The 21,469-nt window shown below is 36.8% G+C and overlaps 1 protein-coding gene across 5 annotated transcripts in view; it reads left to right on the top strand.

Annotated features, from left to right (window-relative positions):
• The window catches only part of Ecpas (Ecm29 proteasome adaptor and scaffold), a 117,177-nt gene that overhangs the window by 43,853 nt on the left and 51,855 nt on the right, over positions 1–21,469 (top strand). For all 5 annotated transcript variants that reach the window (XM_090330425.1, XM_090330424.1, XM_090330421.1 and 2 more), the window contains 10 exons: positions 1,263–1,344; positions 3,662–3,781; positions 8,480–8,565; positions 9,079–9,157; positions 10,946–10,995; positions 12,089–12,155; positions 12,241–12,363; positions 16,472–16,575; positions 17,334–17,457; positions 20,271–20,351. In XM_090330425.1, the coding sequence (XP_090186551.1) occupies positions 1,263–1,344; positions 3,662–3,781; positions 8,480–8,565; positions 9,079–9,157; positions 10,946–10,995; positions 12,089–12,155; positions 12,241–12,363; positions 16,472–16,575; positions 17,334–17,457; positions 20,271–20,351 (916 nt within the window). The remainder of the gene's footprint in view (positions 1–1,262; positions 1,345–3,661; positions 3,782–8,479; positions 8,566–9,078; positions 9,158–10,945; positions 10,996–12,088; positions 12,156–12,240; positions 12,364–16,471; positions 16,576–17,333; positions 17,458–20,270; positions 20,352–21,469) is intronic.

Here is a 21,469-nt window from a genome sequence, read left to right as displayed (position 1 = left end):
GCCTTATTCTTCATACTATACTACGCATTTAGTTATTTGGGACATACATATTTGTTGCTTAAGGCTTTAAAAAAGTTTTAAATACGTCTATTTTCCCCATAAAAAACTAACGGTTTTAATGACATTATATGGGTATACCATTATATGGATATCTACATAAAAGCAGAACCAATGTCAAAAGGCTATATGGGGAAATCTTAGCACCTGTGAAATGAAGCATTGCATGATCGTTGGATTTGTAAAATGCTTTGACTAGGTCTACTGTGTATAAGAGTAATCATCTTATACTCAATTACCTTATATCTTCATTAACCTTCTTACAGGACCCAAAGAGTAATTAGTCTCAGTGAAAAATGACAATAAAACTGTTTCAAGGAATTAGGCATTAGTAAGGGAGAGAGGGAAATCAAAGGACATAATATTACAGAAATACAATGGTTTAAAACTTCCAGGTTATGACTTTAAAGAATAAAAATGGTTTTTGTACTTTTTTTTTTTTTTTTTTGGTCAATTGTAGGGCTTGGACTCTGGGCCTGGGTGCTGTTCCTGAGCTCTTCAGCTCAAGCTACCACCTTACCCCTTAAACCACAGCCCCAGTTCCTATTTTCTAGTGGTTAATTGGAGATAAGAGTCTCACAGACTTAGTGCCTGGGCAGGCTTTGATCAGTGATCCTCAGTTCTCAGCTTCCTAAGTAGCTAGGATTACAGGCAGGTGTGAGCCATCGCGGCTTGCTTTTGTACTTTAATCACTTGTGGATTTCTAAGTGGTTAAACAATCATCCTCTTGAATTAAGCACAGTATTACTTTTTTTCTGTTGATCTGCTCTATGGTGTTGGCCCTGAGAACTCTTTTTCTTTTCTTTTCTTTATTAAAACCACTCATGGGGCTTGAACTCACGGCCTGAGCGCTGTCCTGAGACTTTTCTCAAGGCCAGAACTCTACCACTTGAGCCACAGCACCACTTCTGGCTTTTTTCTATATATGTGGTACCAAGAAATTGAGCCTGGGTCTTCATGCATGGTAGGCAAGCACTCTACTACTAGGTCAAACTCCCGGCCCTCCAGCTTTTTTCTATGTATGTGGTACTGAGGAATCGAACCTGGGTCTTCGTGCATGCTAGGCAAGCACTCTACCACTAGGCCAAACTCCCGGCCCCTGGTATTTTCTTTTGATAATAAATATTGGGTTAAGATTTTTTTAAACCATTGAAGTGGAATTAAAAATGTTTTTTAATAACTGATATTAAAAAAATCTTCCATAGCTTAATTGACTGGAATAATCCTGCCATCATTAATAAGATGTACAAGGTGTACCTTGGAGATATACCTCTGAAGACGAAAGAGGTAGGTGTTTCTAATCAGCTTTTTGTTGACATAAGGTATATTTATTTGTACATCTTCTCCTAGTTTTTGTGTTTTTTTTGGAGACAAGGTCTTGCTTTGTAACCCAAACTGTCTTGGGATTTGAAATCTTGGCTCAGTCCTTGAGTGCTGAGGTTATAGTCATGTGCCATTACGTCCTATTTTTCCTGGTTGTTTTGATTTAAGATGAAGTTAAATTATGAAATACTAGTTTTAAGCTTTACTAGTCTGAGGTGAATTGAACTCTATCCCTAAATGGCTGCACGTGGATACATTAGATAAGTTTAGCTAATTGCAAAATGTTCCTGGTCTTGGTATAAAAAAATGAAGGTGTTAGATTAGATTAGTGGTTCTCAAACTATGATTCAAGGACCTTTTGGAATGATGCAGCTTTTTAGATAGATCTGCAAAAGAAGACTTTAAAAAAATTACTAGTTGGCATTTGCATTGGTATTATCAAAAGCAACAGTAGATATACATGCTAGGATCCTTACCAAGCAAATCTGGCTGGTTCGTGGCTCACATAGTAGAGTTCCTATCTAGCCAGTGTGAAGCCCTGATTTCAAACTCAAGCACTAAAACAAATCTGTGTCACTAGCAGCCACTGTGATCTTCACTGGCACCTGCTTATTCATGGAGGCTAAATGAGTGAATGAATGACAGTGAAAGAAGGGAAAGGGGGAAAGATGGTGAGGGAAGGACAACAGGAGAACAGAACTCAGCTTAAGAATATCCTGATGAAGCAAGGTATTTGAAGAGTATATAAGTACACTGTGAGTATTGAGATAGATATTTACTAGGTATCTTTTCTAAAAGAACAAATACCTTTTCTGAAAGATATTTTTCCTCCCTCTGTCCCTCCCTCCCCTCCTCCCTCCTTTCTCCCCCTTCTTTCTTTGTCTCTTTATTTCCCAGTGCTGGGGCTTGAACTTGGGGCCTGGGCTTTTTCCCTGAGCCTCACTGTTCTCAAGGCTAGTTCTCTACCACTTGAGCCATAGAACCACTTACGGCATTTTCTGTTTATGTGGTACTGAGGAATTGAACCCAGGATTTCATATGCATGTTAGGCAAGCACTCTGCCACTAAACTACAGTCCCAGCCCTGAAAGATATTTTTTCTAAAAGAAGAGGTCACTTAAATTTTTAAAAATGATTATTGTAGAGGTGATGAACAGAATGGTTACAGTTGTATAAGTCAGGTAAAGAGTACAGTCCCTTTTGGACAATGTGTCCAAAGAAGTTACCCAAGAGATCACTTTTTTTTTTTGTTCCATCATGGGGCTTGAACTCTGGACCTGTGTGCTGTCCCTGAGTTCTTCAGCTCAAGGCTAGCACTCTACCACTTGAGCCACAGCGCCACTTCTGGTTTTCTGGTGGTTAATTGGAGATGAGTCTCAGGTCCTTTTGTGCCCGGGCTGGCTTTGAACTGTGATCCTCAGATCACAGCCTCCTTAGTAGTTAGGATTACAGGTGTGTGTAAGCCATCAGTTCCTGGCTGAGATCACTTTTTGGAGGAAGAGAATGAAACAATTTTGTGGGAATGATAAAAGTTGAACATTCAAGGAAAAGTTAGAATTCTGGGAAATTTGAGTTCACCACAGAGACACAACAGTTCAGCAATGCATTTTCTGATGCAGTTGGTGCTGATGTGTTTTTGAGGGGGAGTGCTGAGTGAAGAAACAGTTGCTGACCCAATGTAGCCAATATTTTCCTGATGATCAGTTATGTTACAATCATAAAACCAGCCAAAGTACAAGATCAACCAGTGGATTTAATGTACTAGTGCAAGCTAAAGCTCAACTGATTTGGTTTAAACTCCAATTTGCAGCTAATTTTTAAGCAGCATTTTTTCTAAGTTTTAGAATAGTATCAAAAGGTCCACAAATACCTGAAAAGGCTAAAATTATCCGCATTTTTCTAACCACATATCTGTGCAAGCTGGTTTTTTTTTAAAACATACTTCAACTAAAACAACTTATTACATTAGATTGAAAGCAGAAGAATGCTCAAGGGTCAGCTCTCTTTTAGAGAAAGTATTTGTGTGAAGTGTGAAAGAGCACTACTCCCTCATGCAGTGTTTTGAAAAATATGGTTATTCATGACATTGTTATTTATGAAACTGTAGGAGTTAAGTAATACTTTTAAATACATAAAGAATACTTTTTAGAGTTTTTGCTTTAATTTGTAATGTTGGTAGGTCAGACAGATATAAATGAAAGGTTTTTGGAATATAAATCTTAAGAGCAGACAGTAGACAGTAATCTTGAGGTGCTGACTTAAAACCAGTGTGTTTCCTCCAGGGAGCAGTTCTGAAGCCAGAGCTGAAAAGAGATCCAGTCAGCACCAGAGTCAAATTAAAGATTGTCCCCCATCTCCTTCGTTCTCGACAAGCTGCCGAAACGTTCCCAGCTAATATTCAGGTAATTTGTATTTTCCAAAGAATCAAAGCTTTTCAGAACAAATACTATTTAAGAGTAAGAACTGTATTAATGGAGATTAAGAAAGTGGTTGATGTACATACAAGATTAATGAATAATCATTTTTTCTATTGTCATTTTAGCTGTAGAAATGATTTAAAATTTTTGTTGTAGATTATTTGTTGGGTAAGTATGGTGGTAATTACTTTCAAACTAGTGTGTGTGTGTGTGTGTGTGTGTGTGTGCGCACGCATGTGTGTGTGCGCGCGTGTGCACACGTGCCTCAAGTAGTAGAGTACTAGCCTTGAACAAAAACCCCCTCGAGAACAGTACTCAAGTTCTGAATTCAAGCTACAAGCATGACACCAAAACAAATAAAAACCCCCAAAGAGATGGTGAAATAGATATAAAATTTGCTCTGTTTTATAAGTATGTACTTCAATGACTATTTATTTTGTTGCCAGTCCTAGGGCTTGAACTCAGGGTTTAGATACTGTCCCTGAGTCTCTTTGTGCTCAAGTCTAATGCTCTGCCACTTGAGTCAAAATATCACTTCTGGCATTTTCTAAATAGCTTGTTAGATGGACTTTCCTACCTGGGCTGGCTTTCCACCTTGATTCTCATAGCTTGGCCTCTTGAATAGCTAGAATTAGGGGTGTGAGCCACCAGTGCCTGCCTTTACATCTGGTGGTATGTATTAATAATTTTCATCCTTGAGGAATTGCTATACTGTTTTCATAGTGACTGCACCATTACATATTCCCACCAACAGTGCATAAGGGCATAAGGGGTTCGTTCCAATGCCTCCACATCCTCAGCGACACTTATTTCCTGTTTTTTTTTTTTTTTTTTTTTTTTTTTTATACCCTTCCTAGTGGGTATGAGATAGTATGTCTCTGTAGTTTTCACAGCTCCTTGGTAGTCTCTCCCCACCTTCTTACACACATTGATGTAGTTTTGATTTGTGCAATCTGGTCTATCTCGTGGGCTCAACTGATCTTGTTTCAGCCTCCAAAGGTTATGTTAGAGGAGTTGTTTAGTTTCATGGATTCTCTTTTTTGTACTAAATATTAATCTCTTAAAACTGGATGGTTTGCATCTACTTTTCTCCCATTCTGTCAATTGCCATGTTTTATTTTGATACTGTATTTTGATGCACAAGACTAAAAAAAATTCATGAAGTCCAGTTTGACCAATAAGCAGAATGCCAAACTAGGTAAATCAAATGGTAGAACATTAGTGGTGAACAAAAAAAACTACAGAAAGAACACAGGATCTTGAATTCAAGTCCTATACTATCACCACCCAAAATTGACTATATAGGCAAAGGTTTATTTTTAGACTCTCTAATTATTCCCTAAGTCTTTATATATATCTTGCCTCAGACTCAAGTGCCTCCTGCTTCAAGTCTCCTGAGTACTAGGAATATAGGCATGTGCTTGTTTTAGTTCCTTGTTCATAGATCGACGAAAGATTCAATCAAGTAATTCATCATCTCACCTTGTTATACTTTCTTTTAATGAGCACATTAAAGATCTATTCTTTTAGCAGTACCACATTGTTTTGAACTATAGTATTATAATAAGTTTTGAAACCAAGAAGCATATATCCTCCAACTTTGTTCTCTTTCAAGTTTTGGGGTTTTGGTTATTTGAGATCCTTAAGATTCTTTATGCATTTTAGGATAGATTTGTCTATTTCTATAAAAGCTTGATTGGGATTTTTTTTTTTTTTTTTTTTTTGCCAGTCCTGGGCTTGGGCTCAGGGCTTGAGCACTGTCCTTGGACTTTCTCAAGGCTAGAGCTCTACCACTTGAGCCTCAGCACCACTTCCCAGCTTTTTTCTATGTATGTGGTACCGAGGAATCGAACCCGGGTCTTCATGCATGCTAGGCAAGCACTTTAACCATTAGGCCAAACTCCCGGCCCATGATTGGGATTTTTATAGGGAAACTACATTAAGTCTTTAGCTTGCTTAGGTAGTGCATGAACATGAGATGTATTTCCATTTACTTACAAATTATTTCAGCAATACTTTGGAGCTTTCTTTGTATAAGTCTTTAACTTATTGGTTGCTTTTAGAATTGGAATAGTGTTTGGAATTTCATTTGACATTATTGTTATAGTATATAAAAATGAAACATTTTTGTGTATTGATTTTGTATCTTGCTAGTTTGCTAAATTCATTTGCTTTTAAACAAATTCTCTGTGCTTTCAGTGTATGGTAGGTGCGTACTTTGGCCTTAACATCTCTCTATCTTAAGGCTGATTAGTAATATGGTTACTTTGTTCTTCTAGAATGGGCATTCAACTTCGATATTTGGCACCACTCTATATTGGACACTTCAGTATTTGACTAATTTATTATATGCTGTAGGTTATTTTCATAAAAATAAAAATAATATTGCCACATGGTATCCAAGCAACATTTTCTAGGTAGTATCCTGAAAATTTTGTTTCAGAAAATACTACCTGATAAGCTATTAGAATTTTTGGACAAAATGCTCATATAGCTTAACACATTATTTCTTATTTATTTATTGTCTTTTCTTTTTTGGCACTGGGAATCAAACCCAGGACATTGCACTTACTTGTCAAGTGCTTTGCCACAGAGCTACGTCCCAGTCCTATTTCTAGTTATTTATGTGTTTTGAAAATAAGTCTAGCTATAATTAAGCATAAGCGAATTAAGACCTTACCTAAATGTTCTTTGTTTTCTTATATTCACACTTCTAGTGAAGGCATTCCCATCCTCTATATCGTTTGCCCTGCCCTTTTCTTCACTTTTCAGTCATGGAGTCATTTCCATGAATCTCTTCATTCCTGATACACTTTTTTTTTTTTTTTTTTTTTTGCCAGTCCTGGGCTTGAGCTCAGAGCCTGAGCACTGTCCTTAGACTTTCTCAAGGCTAGAGCTCTACCACTTGAGCCTCAGCACCACTTCTGGCTTTTTATTCTGTGTATGTGATACCGAGGAATTGAACCCGGGTTTTCATGCATGCTAGGCAAGCACTTTAACCACTAGGCCAAACTCCCGGCCCTCCTGATACACTTTTAAGAAGGCAAGTGTTAATTTCATTTCTGTTTTGAACACATAAAAACACTCAGCACTGTTCTTCACATGGAATATGTATGCAATTAATTTAATTTTTTTCCATAGAACCTCATTTAACATTCCAATTAGTCCTTTTGCTTTTATTAAACTGTATTATTGTTTTTTTTCATATATTTTTTATTGTAATTAATAGAAGGGTTACATTGTATTCACTAGATAGAAGGTGCATTACTTCACATACATTGATACCCTTTCTCATGTCTTGGTCCCCATTTCCCTCCCCCCACCCCCGCCCCTCATCTTGTTTTCCCCCCTTCCCTATACAGTTTCAAATAACCTAATATGCATTTATCCAATATATCAGATAACAAAGTAAAATACTGTAACAATATGAGATAACCAAGGGACAGCAAAAGAGATGAGAGATAACATAGCACTAGTAGTAGAGTGCTTGCCTAGCATGCATGAAGACCTGAGTCCAATTCCTTGGTGGCTTTAAACTGTATTATTCTATATAATATGATAGTGTAAAAAGGAAACATGAACCAAATAATGTAATATTGGAATATATTTTGTTTGGTATCATTTTTAATGTAAGGGATTACTTTTTAAAAACTTGTCAATAGGTGGGGGTGGGGGGGAGGGAAATGGGGACCAAGACATGTGAAAGGGTATCAATGTATGGGAATTAATGCACCGTCTATCTGGCAAATATCATGTAACCCTTCTATTAATTACAATAAAAAATATATGAAAAAAAAGAAATGTACTCTTTACCTGACTTACATAACTGTAACCCTTCTATACATTATATTTCTAATAACAATAACATTTTTAAAAGAAAAAAAACTTGTCAGTAGATGTAGTATCTTGGTTTGTTTCGAAATACTTGTTTTTAAATCTCATGGTACTTAGTACAGTGGTAATTTTAGAGCCAGAAGCTCAGTGCTAGTCTCTAGCCTACATGTTGCTATTAAATATGGGCAGAGTATTGACAGTAATTTAAAAAGCAGCAGTAAAAAGGGTTTTTTGATGCTTTTGTTCATTTTAATAAAGTATGAGCAATCTATAATTTTAGGAATGTATTTGCAGACTTTTTTAAAGTGTAACAGTAATATTTTTCATAAAAAGTATGGATTTGAGTGGCTTAGGGATCATTGATATTGGTGTTTAATACTGGAACTTGTTGGATGCCACATGGGACTCACACATTTTTCTTTTTAGACACGATATGTGGAACTGCATATCTGAACTGTACATTTTTAGAATGTTTCTATTTTGATGATTTTTTTGTGTGTGACACTTTTAATATAATTGGGTTTGAATGATTACATTAGGAAAGTTTACTGTTCCTGAGTGATCTTATTTGTTTATGTGGTGTAGAAGGCAGAGTGGTGGCCCACTATAGTGTTAACACTTCATTGCTCCCCAGTAGTAGACACACACTTTGCAGACTTGTGAATTATACACTACTGATAGGAACTACAAACTGGCTTTCTAAGAATGACTGTGTGTAAGAAACAAATGCATTAACTTTGAGGAACTTTATAGTGTGAAAAGACCACCGTTGACTTCTAACTTTTATTGGAAAATAGTAAATTGACATTTTTGCTAATTATTGCCCTTGACTTTGTTCCTTTTATACAGGTGGTATATGATGGACTTTTTGGGACAAACACAAATTCAAAGTTAAGAACATTGTCCCTGCAATTTATACATCACATTTGTATAACGTAAGTTTTCTGAATGATGTTAACTATAGAATTTGTAACTGAAGGGGCCAGGAGTTTGGCCTAGTGGTAAAGTGCTTATCCTAGCAAGCACGAAGCCCTAGGTTTGATTTCTTGGTACCACATACACAGAAAAAGCTGGAAATGGTGCTGTGGCTCAAGTGGTAGAGTGCTAACTTTGAAAAATCTCAGGGACAGTGGTCAAGCCCTGAGTTCAAGCCCCAGGACTGACAGAAAAAAAATTTGTAGCTGGCAGAATGACCAAATGGTTCAGGTGTATTGTTTTCTGTCTTATCTAGAAAGCAATTATGTTTTCATCCTAAAATCTTTGGCTTTAATAGAGTGGTTACTTCATTTGTCTCAGATATTTCTAAGTAATCACTGGAAATGTGATTCTTATCTTGCTTTAAAACATAATTTGAAATATCCTTATCTTGCTCTGTGCTCATATATATGTGTGTGTGTGTGTGTGTGTGTGTGTGTATATATATATATATTTTTTTTTTTTTTTAAAAGCTGTCCAGAAGTCAAGATTAAACCACTAGGTCCAATGCTTTTGAATGGCCTCACGAAGCTAATCAATGAATATAAAGAGGTAAGCGATTTGCATTTTAAATTTTAACATTTTATAATTTAAAGTATTTCCTGGAATGAGTCTTTCTGGTCTACATGTTGATGTAGTTAATGTCTGATATTATTCATTATTAACAGTTTTACTTGAAGTGGTACAGATTTCAGAAATTACTGCCCTTTTTTAAAACTTTTTTTTCCCTTTAGAAATAAATGTTAAGACTAATATATATCTTGGGGTCTTACCACTTCCTTAAATTACATATTTTAAAGCAAGTCTGTTTTATACCACTATACAAAAATGATATTCAAGGATACTTATTTTATGGTTTGTTTCCATATGAAGTTATTTGGATTTGTTTTCTACTGGTAAATGATGTTAAGGGTAGAGATTTTATTAATTCAGAATCCTGTCAAAACATGCATTCAGTAAATTTTTGATTCCTAAATTAGGAGGGACTAGGATTCCTTTGATTATAGGTTCTCGAATCCTATTTTTCCCTTTTGTATTTTTCTATCTCAAAAATTTTATAATAACTTAAAAAGGTAAGATTTTTAAGAAATTTAGTCAGCATTCATTTAGTCATAGTTGAACATGAATGCATATTTTAATAGTATGTAGTTAGAAATCTTGCCATCTGAAGTGAGAATTGAATTTGAATTTAGGTTTATTCTTTGGTGAGTTATTTAAATTATTTGGACCTTTGTTTCTTATCAGAAAAAGGAAAATAATAATATTACCTCATTGTATTATTGCGAAAATAAATGGCTTAATACATGTAAAGTTTTTCAACCCAGTCGAGGTCAACTTGTAGATATGACTTAAAAAAAGGTGTTCATTTGTTACTCAGCTGTGCTTTGGGCATAAGTGGCAGCTTAGCTCTCTTAGTTTTTTTGTTTTTGTTTTTTCAAATTGTACTGAATAATGTGTGACTGCTTTTTAAAGTTTAGACCATCTTTCACTCATTTGTGGCGTAAATAATCAGATGCTTTGAGGATGATTGGTAGAAATAAAAATGCTTAGGGGATTTTAGAGAGAACCTACATATTTCAAAATAGGTAATAGAATGCAGTTAAACCACAGGAACCTAATCTTCCTACTTTCAGGTGACAGCTGCCTGCCTTCTTAACTGATGAATCGATGAGAATGTCTGTTGATAGATAGAAGGGAGAATTCTGGATTAAATGTATAAACTTTACCTGGCACTTGTTACTACATTCTTAGTAATTCAACCATTATTTTTCATAAAACCAAGTAAAGTTCTGTCATTATCTTCAGGAGCGAACCTTACTAATTCATTTGATTATTCTGATTGCCTACGTTAGTTATAGAGAAGCTGTTTATTACAGTTCAGAGCTTCAGAAAATTACATTTCTATTTACTGCAATTTTGTTGTGAGAAGGATTGTCTGCCAGACCAATGATAAATTTTCTGATAATTTAAGCTATTCTCTTAGTGTGTAGATGAGTGATATGGTGTTGAAAATATCTTGATTATAGGATCAGATAAGAGAAACCTTTCATATGGAATCATAGCCTTTCTCTTGTAGAATAAGTTAGTGATGTGAGTTTTTGTTTTGTTTTTCCTTTAAGTAGTGTGATAGATTCTGGGTTTGGATATTTTTGTTGTCCAGATATCATTATCATGTGCTTAAGTAGAATGAGATGTAGGTTTAACAAGGAGTAGGATAAATCATGTAATTGCAGCGAAAAGGTTTTACTGTTTACTGTACTTTTTGTTTTGTCTGTTTTGTTTTTGTTGTTCTTTTCCTTTTCCTTTTCTTTCTTTTCTTTTTTTTCTTTTAATTTCAAGGACCCTAAACTACTGTCAATGGCATATACAGCTGTTGGAAAACTTTCCAGGTGAGTAAACCTTTTTTTTAGTGAGAGATACCTTGTTGGCAGACAAGAAATGTTATGTGGCATTTAATAGCGGATGGAGAATAAAGAGAATGTATGTAATACCCACAGGTTGTTTAGAGATGTCATCATTGTAGGAGAAAAAAAAATGATGTGATACGTCTTAATGTACTTTTCTGACTTTTTCTATTTATGTAATACTGAAGAATCAAACCCAGGGCTTCATGGACGATAGGCAAGCACTCTACCATTAAGCCACATTCCCAGTGGTACTTTTGAAGATGTGTTACTACATTTTTGAATTGAATTATGTCATTATAGAATATAATTTGTGTGCCCTTAATACATTTGATTAATCTTAAATGTCCTCGCTACTTAAAACTAAGTGTTATAATCACAGGGATCAAGGTTTGTCTAACGATTCTCTTTTTCTGACAAGAGTCTGTGCATTTGGCTCTATTCCAAAAGATGGATTTATTTCCTTCTCAGTATGACGTCATCTTTCTAATTCCTCTTAGTTCCATCTCCCTTTGCTGTATTTCAAAGCAGGGAAACAGAAATGAAGATCTCAATGGTACCACATGCTGTTATAGCCCCAAGTACAGGTTCTATATTGGTTGGTGTAGTCTGGGTCTTAACTCTTCTTTACTGTGTAGGGGAAGCTTTGAGATTCAGAAGAAAGTGGCCCTATGTCCATTTACAAAGCACAGGGTTGTCAGCAAACCTAGTCCCTTGTCTGTTGACATGAAGTAACAAAGCCCTTTACTACGATGGCTTTTATTTTAAATTGCAGTTTGGTATTACCTCTTTGATGTTAAAATCAGAAATGTTAACTGAATGCATGGAATATTATAAAAGAATTATCTGGGAAAGAAAATACATGTATTAATTAGGGTTAGTTGGATTATATAGTTGAAGAATTAAATATCTTGCTTTAAAAAATAATCAGCTCTTGAGGGAAGCAATCCGATGATGCCGACTTTGTATTCAGGGGGATGAAAATGTGAGTTCAGGACAATTTCTGTGTATTTTTTTTCTCCCTTTTTCATCTCATGGAAATTTATGGTACTAATAATCCTCTCATATTCTCTTACAGTCGAATGCCCCAATTATTTACTAAGGATATAGCTCTTGTGCAGCAGCTTTTTGAAGCCTTGTGCAAGGTAGGGAAATAGCTGATGGGTTTATACTCTTTTGGATGCTTACCAAATGAATAGGGGAGGGAAACACTTTTTATTTTCTTTATAGGAAGAACCTGAGACTCGACTCGCTATCCAGGAAGCATTGTCTATGATGGTTGGAGCATATAGTACTTTAGAAGGAGCCCAGCGAACTCTGATGGAGGCACTTGTGGCTTCGTACTTAATAAAGGTAGGTTCATTGTGAATGGCAGTGGCTGCTATAAAGACATTATATAATCATTGTTATTATTATTATTGTTGTTATTTTGGTATTGGTCCTTGGGCTCGAACTCAGGGTCTGAGTGCTGTCCTTGAGCTTTAGTGCTCAGAGCTAGTACTCTACTACTTGATCTACTACTCCTACCACTTGATCTACTTCTCCATTTCTGGCTTTGTTGTGGTTAATTGGAGATTAGCGTTTCATAGACTTTCTTGCACCAGGCTTGTTTTGAACCATAATCCTCAGATATTAAACTCCTCAGTAGCTAAGATTACAGGTGTGAACCACCAGTGCTCAGCTTACTTTTTTTTTTTAAAGATATTTATACTATTTGTATACATTTATCATATGATCACATCAACATCATATGATGTTTCAGTACATTTTACATAGTATGCTATTCAAATTAAGGCACACCTATCCACAAACATCATTTCTTGGTGGTATAAAATTAAAAATTTTAGCTTTTTTGAAAAAAAGTACAGGATATTATAGTGATCTGCAGTTACCTGTGATGCACTAGACTAGCAGAACTTCTTTTTTTTTTTTTTTTTTCCAGTCCTGGGCTTGAGCTCAGGGCCTGAGCACTGTCCTTGGACTTTCTCAAGGCTAGAGCTCTACCACTTGAGCCTCAGCACCACTTCCGGCTTTTTTCTATGTATGTGGTACCAAGGAATCGAACCCGGGTCTTCATGCATGCTAGGCAAGCACTTTAACCACTAGGCCAAACTCCCAGCCCTAGCAGAACTTCTTTTATCTAACTTGATATCTATGTCAGTCTTTCCCTATCTTTTCCTATACTCTATTTTGCCAAAGATGTTGGTAACCATTGTTCTAAACCCAATTTCTCTGAGATCAACTTTTTTAGGTTTTACATCTGAGTGAAATCATGTAGAATTTGTTTTTCTGTCCTTGGCATATATGACCTAACAACACATATCTTCTAGTCCTTTCTGTGTTGTTGTAGTATTTCTTTACAGAATTTCTGGGGATTAGATCCTGGGCCTTGTTTATACTAGCCAAGTGCTCTACTACTAAACCATACTCTGAGTGTATTCTGTTTCTAGGAACAAAATTTGAATTACTTTTATCTTTATTAAATAAATTATTTTCTTTTTTGGTTTGTCCTGGGGCTTGTCTGGTCCTGGGCACGGTCTCTGAGCTCTTTAGCTCAAGGCTGATCCCCTACCACTTGGGCCACAGCACCACTTCTGGTTTTCTGGTAGTTAGTTGGAGGTAAGACTCTCATAGAATTTAGTACCCAGGTTGGCTTTGAATCATGATCTTTAGATCTCAACTTCCTGGACGTGAGCCACCACTGCCTGACTAATTTTTTTTTTTTTTTTTTTTTTTGTCTTGAGCCTTGAATTTAGGGACTGGACATTGTCTCTGAGCTTCTTTTTGCTCAACGCTAGCACTCTGACACTTGATACTTGAGCTACAGCACCACTTCTGCCCTTTTCTGTTTATGTGGTACTGAAGAATGGAACTCAGGGCTTCATGCATGCTAGGCAAGCACTCTACCACTAAGCCACATTCCCAGCCCCAATAGATTAATTTTTTTTCTTTGCTAGTCCTGGGGCTTGAACTCAGGGCATGAGCACTGTCCTTGGACTTTCTCAAGGCCTAGTACTCTACCACTTGAGCCACAGCACCACTTCTGGCCTTTTCTATGTATGTGGTACTAAGGAATTGAACCTGGGTCTTTGTGTATGCTAGGCAAGCACTTTACTACTAGGCCAAACTTCCATTCCATTATTAGATTAATTAAAAAAATTATTATTACTTTTTTTTTTGCCAGTCCCTGGGCTTGAGTTCAGGGCCTGAGTTCTGTCCTTGGGCTTTTTCAAGGCCTAGTATTCTGCCATTTGAGCCACAAAACCATTTCTGGCTTTTTCTGTGTATGTGGATGGAGGAATTGAACCACCCACCGTCTTTGTGCTTGCTAGGCGGGTACTCTACCACTAGGCCAAACTCCTGGCTCCTATTAGATTAATTTTTGTGACATATGTTCTACTTTTAATTCCCCATGATGGGAATCTGACTTTAGGGAATGAATTCAAGTGATGCTGTTGTTTATAGTGTTCCTATGGAAGGCTATTGATGCCACGCCTTCCACATTGAAAATGTTGTGCTTTCTTAAATAGTAGGTGAGTACTACAGCCAGCTGCAGAACAGTTCCTAGGTAATATTGGTACAGAAAAGGAGAAGGAAACAATGACATTAAAGAGTCTGTTAAAACAAATAGGCTAGTATTATGTATGTTCTTTTTTCTTTTCTTTTTTTTTTGTGCCAGTCCTGGGGCTTGAACTCAAAGCCTGAGCACTGTCCTTGGACTTTCTCAAGGCTAGTGCTCTACCACTTGAGCCACAGCACCACTGCCAGCTTTTTTCAATGTATGTGGTACAGAGGAATTGAACCTGGGTCTTTGTGCATGCTAGGCAAGCACTCTACCACTAGGCCAAACTCCCGGCCCTTCTTTTTTCTTTTATAGTAGATTAAATGGAAGTATTCAGGGAATTTAAAATGCCTGTAGACACTTATATGTGTTATGCAATATACAGTATGAAATTACTCATTCAGTTTTGCTTTAGTTTTTTTGTCTTGAGTTGGGCACTGGAAAAGGGAATGATGCCAATAAATCTTGGTGAAATTAATATAAATTATATGTACTTAAACTGGGATGAGATGACTTAAATATATTGAGGGAACTCTTAGTGTCTCAGAAAGATATCTGATTTCTGTTAAAATAGGATTAAATTGTGGAGTTATGTATACTCAAACACTCACCGTGTAGACATTCCCATTGTCATTTGCTCCTGGTGTCTAGTTTACTGGTTCATAGCTTATCTGATAGCTCATTAGATAGAATCCAGAAAGCCTTCTCTAGATCATGTTGTAAGTAATAATTCTTGTAGATATGAATTCTATTCTCTGCCACTGAAATCATGTAGCAGTATTATATACAATGCAAAACTACTTTTATTTTACAGACTGTATTAAAGAAACTGAACTTTAGGCTAAATAGTATAATTTAAACTAGTTCTTTAATGTAGCCTGAGGAATACTAACAACTATATTAGAATGAATGGGACAGTATATATTTCTTAGTATTTTACTTGTGTGTGTGTGTCTGGAGGAATGAGTTCTGGAGAAGGAAAGATATAAGAGAGTAAGCCTTCAGCATCAATAAATCCTACAGCCTGTTGAACTTTGCATTCCTAAATTATTGATCTAACTTAAGTGAATATATTTATATAGTCATTGTTAACTTTAGGTCATTTCTGAGAATGTTGGAAGTGGTTTTTTTTTTTTTTTTTTTTTGCCAGTCCTGGGCTTGAGCTCAGGGCCTGAGCACTGTCCTTGGACTTTCTCAAAGCTAGAGCTCTACCACTTGAGCCTCAGCACCACTTCCGGCTTTTTTCTATGTATGTGGTACCAAGGAATCGAACCCGGGTCTTCATGCATGCTAGGCAAGCACTTTAACCACTAGGCCAAACTCCTGGCCCAGTGGTTTTTTTTTTTTCCTTCAAATTTGTGAGAATTCCAAGTAAGCTCTGATTCTGTTCTTTGAAAAACACTTAAATTTCAGCTGAGGCATTTGAGACCTGAGCAGGCAGAGATAATGGTCAAAAACTGTCACCAGAGACTTTAGTCCCCAAGCTTGTGCTGAAGATATACATGCACAAAAAGATTCTATAGTTAAGGTCTTTGTACATATTTCCTGCTTTACTTGGAGGCTCTTATTAAATGTACTCACAAAACTACATTTTATGTGATGGCACTGACTCAAAAACATATATGGAATTTAAGGTCTTGAACAAGGCTGAGGTGTAGTTCACTGGTAGAGTACTTGTGTTAGGCCTTGTGTTTGATCCTCAGCACCTTCCCCTGCCAAAGAGAGATATTGAACAAATGATGTCTTTATTTTACTTTATTTAGGCACATATTTATTAATCTGTAAACTTAAATTTTGAATAGTTTTCAGTTAGGATGAATTATCATGAATAGACCGAGTTAATGATAACTAAATTTTTTTTGGGGGGGTGGATATTGGTGTGTTTTATGTATCCAATAGCCTGAAGTTCAAGTTCGACAAGTAGCTGTGAAATTTGCCAGCACGGTGTTTCCTTCAGATCATATACCTTCCAGATATTTACTTCTACTGGCTGCTGGAGATCCGTAAGTTTCAAAAGATGTTAATTTGAATTTGAGTCTATGCTGGTCCTAGGGCTTAAACTCAGGGCCTGGGCACTGTCCCTTACCTCTTTTTCGTTGTTGTGGGGCTTGACTCTAAGCTTTTTCCATTTAAAATTTGCATTCTGATATTTTGAGCCACCATTCCACTTCTGGTTTCCAGGGTGGGATAAGAGATAGGTAAGAGTCTCATGGCCTTTATTGCCTGGGCTGTCTTAGCCTCATATCTTAGCCTCTTGTATAGCTAGGATTACAAGTGTGAGCCACCATTACCCAGTTTCCTTAGCTTTTTCTGCTCAAGGTAGCACTCTACCACTTGAGCCACAGCTTCACTTCTGGCTTTTTTTTTGGTTAATTGGAGATAAGAATCTCATGGACTTTCCTGCCTGGGTAGCTTCAAATTGTAGTCCTCAGATCTCAGCCTCCAGAGTAGCTGGGATTGCATGCATGAGCCACTGGTACCCAACCATGTCTTTACTTTTATAGGGGTAAAGCACGCATGTGGGTATTTATGAATTGTAGCATCCTAACTTGTTTTTCCTGTAAGAATAAAATGTATAAGGCATATGACTTCAAATCTCATTAAATTTCCAAAATAGCAAGTAATTTTTTTATACTGCATTTTATTGACTACATAGGTAGACAAAAATATATTTTAAGACATTTTCTTAGAGCTCTAGCTTCCAAGTAGCATTTTTTAAAAAAATTCTCTAGTTGATTAAGTTTATTTTTCTTTCTGATAGACGAGAAGAAGTTCATGGAGAAGCACAGCGGGTATTAAGGTGTCTTCCTGGGAGAAACTCAAAAGAAAATGTTTCTAAGCAGATGCCTTCATTTTCAGAAATGGTACATTATATCCAAGAGAAGGTATGGCTATTAACTTTAGACAATTGAATAATAGATGATGAAGATAAAAATATGTATAGCCAGGGTGCAGTGGCTCACGCCTGTAATCCTAGCTATTCAGGAGGTTGAGATGTGAGGATCATGACTCAAAGCCATTGGTGTAGGGAAACTGGACATTCATATGTTGAAAACTAAAATTGGTTCTCTGTCACCATGTACTAGTATCAACTCAAAGTGGATCATAGGCCACAATATCAGAACTGAAATTTTCAAACTACTGCAAGGTGGAATAGGAGAAACATTAGAACTTACAGGCATAAGCAGGAATTTTTTTTTTTTTTTGAGAAGAGGCTCGGGCACAGCAAATAGGAGCGATTTAACAAATGTGATTGTATCAAACTAAGTTTCTGGACAGCAAAGGATGTAGTTATTAAACTAGACAGCTAATAAACTGGGAGAATATATTTACCAGCAATATGTAGAACAAAGGCCGAATATCCAAAATATACAGGAGGTTAAGAAATTAAACTGCCCCCAAACCAATAAACCAATCAATAAATGAGCAAAGGAACCAAGTAGAGATTTCTCAGAAGAAGAAGAAAGAATGGCAAATAAAAAAAAAATGAGAAAATGCCCAACATACCTGGGCATAAAGGAAGTACAAATCAAAACAACATTGAAATTTCCATCTCACCCCACTTAGATTGGCCAACATCAAGAATTCGAACAATAGGGCTGGGAGTTTGGCATAGTGGTAAATTGTTTACCCAGCATGCACAAAGACCCAGGTTTTATTCCTTGGTACTACATCTAAAGAAAAAACTGGAAGTGGTGCTATGGTTCAAGTGGTAAAGCTCTGGCCTTGAGAAAACCCAAGGATAGTGCCCTGAGTACAAGCCCCAGGACTGGCCAAAAAAAAAAAAAAAAAAGAATTTGAACAATAATAAATGCTGACAAGGAACTGTATTGCACTGTTGGTGGGAATGCCAACTAGTGCAACAACTCTGGATGTTGGATTGGAGATTCCTCAAAAAAACACACATCTGCCCTACAACCCAGCCATACCACTCTTGGGCATCTACCCAGAATATTACAAGTTAGGATGTGGTAAAGATACTTGCACATCTTTTCACTGCTGCCCTCTTCACAATGGCCAAGTTATGGAAACAGCCCAGACGTCCTACAATACATGCGTGGATAAAAAATGTGTGGTGTCTATCCACAATGGAATTTTACTCATTCATTAGAGAGAATAATATAATAATTTTCAGGTAAATGGGTAGATCTAGAATAAACTGTGTTAATTGAGGTAAGCCAAGCTCAGAGAGACAAATGATGCATTGTTTTCTCTCATATGTGGAAGCTAGATATAAAGCTTAACTGAGCATGATCGATAAGGACGTTATGCACACAGACTAAAGGAGGTTATATTTAGTGGAAGAACTCAAAGGTATAAATCTTCTGAACATCTAAAAGAACCCAAAGGTGTAATTCTTCTGAACATCTTCTGAACCCCGAGGTGTAATTCTTCTGAATACCTGACAAAACAAATTCTAGAAATAGGGGGAAAAAGCCAGATCTTTTTGTTTTTGTTTTATTATTGCTTATGCAATAATAGGTCCTTTGCATGATAGGCAAGCACTCTTACTTTTTAGGACATTGTTTAGGGTACCATAAACTTAAGGATGCTTTAGGGAGTGGGATCAGGTGTTTTCAACCATGATCTGCTTTGTACAGTATTTTCTGCTGCTGAGTGAAGATTAATCATTCGACATTAATCATCCCTAACCCTGAATATCCCACATTTTTTTTTTTTTTCCGTCTTGGGCTTGAACTCATGGACTGGGCACTGTCCTTGGGTTTTTTTCAAGGCTAGCACTCACTTGAGCCATGGCACCACTTTTGATTTTTTTTTTCTGTTTATTTTTTTTTACTGGTAGGATATCGTTACTGCCTGTCACCTCTGTTGGTGATTCTAGCTTTTTAGCAGGTAGGCACATAAAGACATTGGATATAAGCAAGTAACAACCATTATTCTCATTTCTATAGTACAGTGTCATTTGTGGTCTGAAAGTGTCCTATGCTTATATTTTCCTACCACTTCTCTTACTAGTGAAAATAATTGGCATTCAGTAGCCTGAGATGACAAGTTAATAAGTAGCTGGTTGAAGTAAGTTTACCCTTTTAAAATAAGCCAGTAAAGGGCCAGGAGTTTGGCCTAGTGGTAGAGTGCTTGCCTAGCATGCACGAAGACCTGGGTTCGATTCCTCAGTACCACATACATAGCAAAAAGCCAGAAGTGGTGCTGAGGCTTAAATGGTAGAGCCCTAGCCTTGAGAAAGCCCAAGGATAGTGCTCAGGCCCTGAGCCCAAGCCCAGGACTGGCCAAAAAAAAAAAAAAAAAAAAAAGGCCAGTAAAAACTGTGTGGAGAAAGGCAACATACTTGCCATTTGCAGTTTTAGGTACATATACTGTCAGTGGCATTAGTAGGAAAATATTCTGGTTAGAAAGATGTGAACAGGAACCGGGAGCATGGCCTACTGGTAGATTGCTTGCCTAACATGCTTGAAGCTCTGGGTTTGATTCCACAGTACCACATACAGAGAAAAAGCTGGAAGTGGTGGTGGCACAAGTGGTGGAGCTCTAGCCTTGAGAAAGCAAGGACAGATTCCAGGCCCTGTGTTCAAGACCCAGGACTGGCAAAAAATAAAAGTAAAAGATGCAAATCATTGACAATAATGTAGGTAGAAGTACAGAATTTTGAGTTGAGGAAGGACGTATATGCTTTGTTTTTCAAATACAAGTTTATTTGTTTGGTGTTTGTTTTTATTAGGCTTCCCATCGAATGAAAACTCCGGTCAAATACATGACTGGGACCACTGTCCTTCCATTTAACCCAGCAGCATTTGCAGAGGTATGACTCTCATATATTGCTGTTTGCTTCTGTAAAGGTTCTAGATGATAACAACATGCCCAAAGAAATTCATGTAGTCTTTTTGAGCTCTAGATACACCCAGATTGTAGTGCTGTTGTTCTTCTCTAGGGTGTTCCTTTGTTAATTGTTCCTTTGGTGAATTGTTTTACTTCACAATTATTCACACAGGTTCTTCCGTTCCTTTCTCTTCCTCCGTGCTGGGGGGGAATCCCAGGTCTCTAGTACTACATGAGGTCGGTGCTGGACCATGGAGCTGCGTCCTCATCTAGCCACATTCTCTTGGAAGAACTAGATGTTTTGCTTTTATTGCTGTGGGGCTTTTAAAAAATGAGTTACGATTTTTAGAGTGGTTAATAGTAATGTTGAGTACTGTTGAAGCTTTGCAGCAAGTTAGATTATTAAAGCCAATGGATTGTTGAAGTTGTTAGCATTTTCTAGGCTTAAAGTTTATCATATTAAGGGGAATGTCATCTTTTAGATAGTTGATTTATACTCATTAAATAGTATATGAAGCAATCACAGTTGAGTAACAGGAGAGGTAAAGGTAAGGTTAGCATGTGAAAGATCCTGGGTTAATATCTGACATCAAAGATTTGAGTTTGCATTTTAATTTCATTAAGAAAACACTTTTGGGAGGTGGGGATTTAGCTCAGTGGAAGAGCCCTTACCTGGCAAGGGTCCTCAGCTCTGGGAGGTGGGGGCGAAGCTATAAAAGAAAACTTTTGGATTTGTGAAATTTGTTATATCAGAACATACTGAAACTACTGAAACATATTTCCTGGTTTCCATGACAATTGGGAAGACTTTGTGAAGGAGATGGAGAAGTCAAAATTGGGAGCTCTCCCCACTGCCCCACTAGTACTAGGGTTTGAACTTCTTAAGTTTTATAGTCAAGACAACTACTCTATCACTTAAGCCACAGCTCCACTTGTGGATTTGGTGGTTAATTGGAGATAAGAGTCTTAGGAACTGTTTCTTACAGGCTGGCTTATAACTGAATAGCTAGGATTATAGGTATGAACTACCAATGTCCAGCTTGGAAATTTTGAAGAATATTTTCCCATAATGACTTTTTGGGGAACTTACCTTATATTTCT

This window comes from Megascapheus bottae, chromosome 3, assembly GCF_031878675.1.
Source record: "Megascapheus bottae isolate mThoBot1 chromosome 3, mThoBot2.hap1, whole genome shotgun sequence".
NCBI lineage: Eukaryota > Metazoa > Chordata > Mammalia > Rodentia > Geomyidae > Megascapheus > Megascapheus bottae.
The sequence above is the reverse complement of the archived record's forward strand: the minus strand, read 5'-3'. Positions and strand labels throughout refer to the sequence as shown.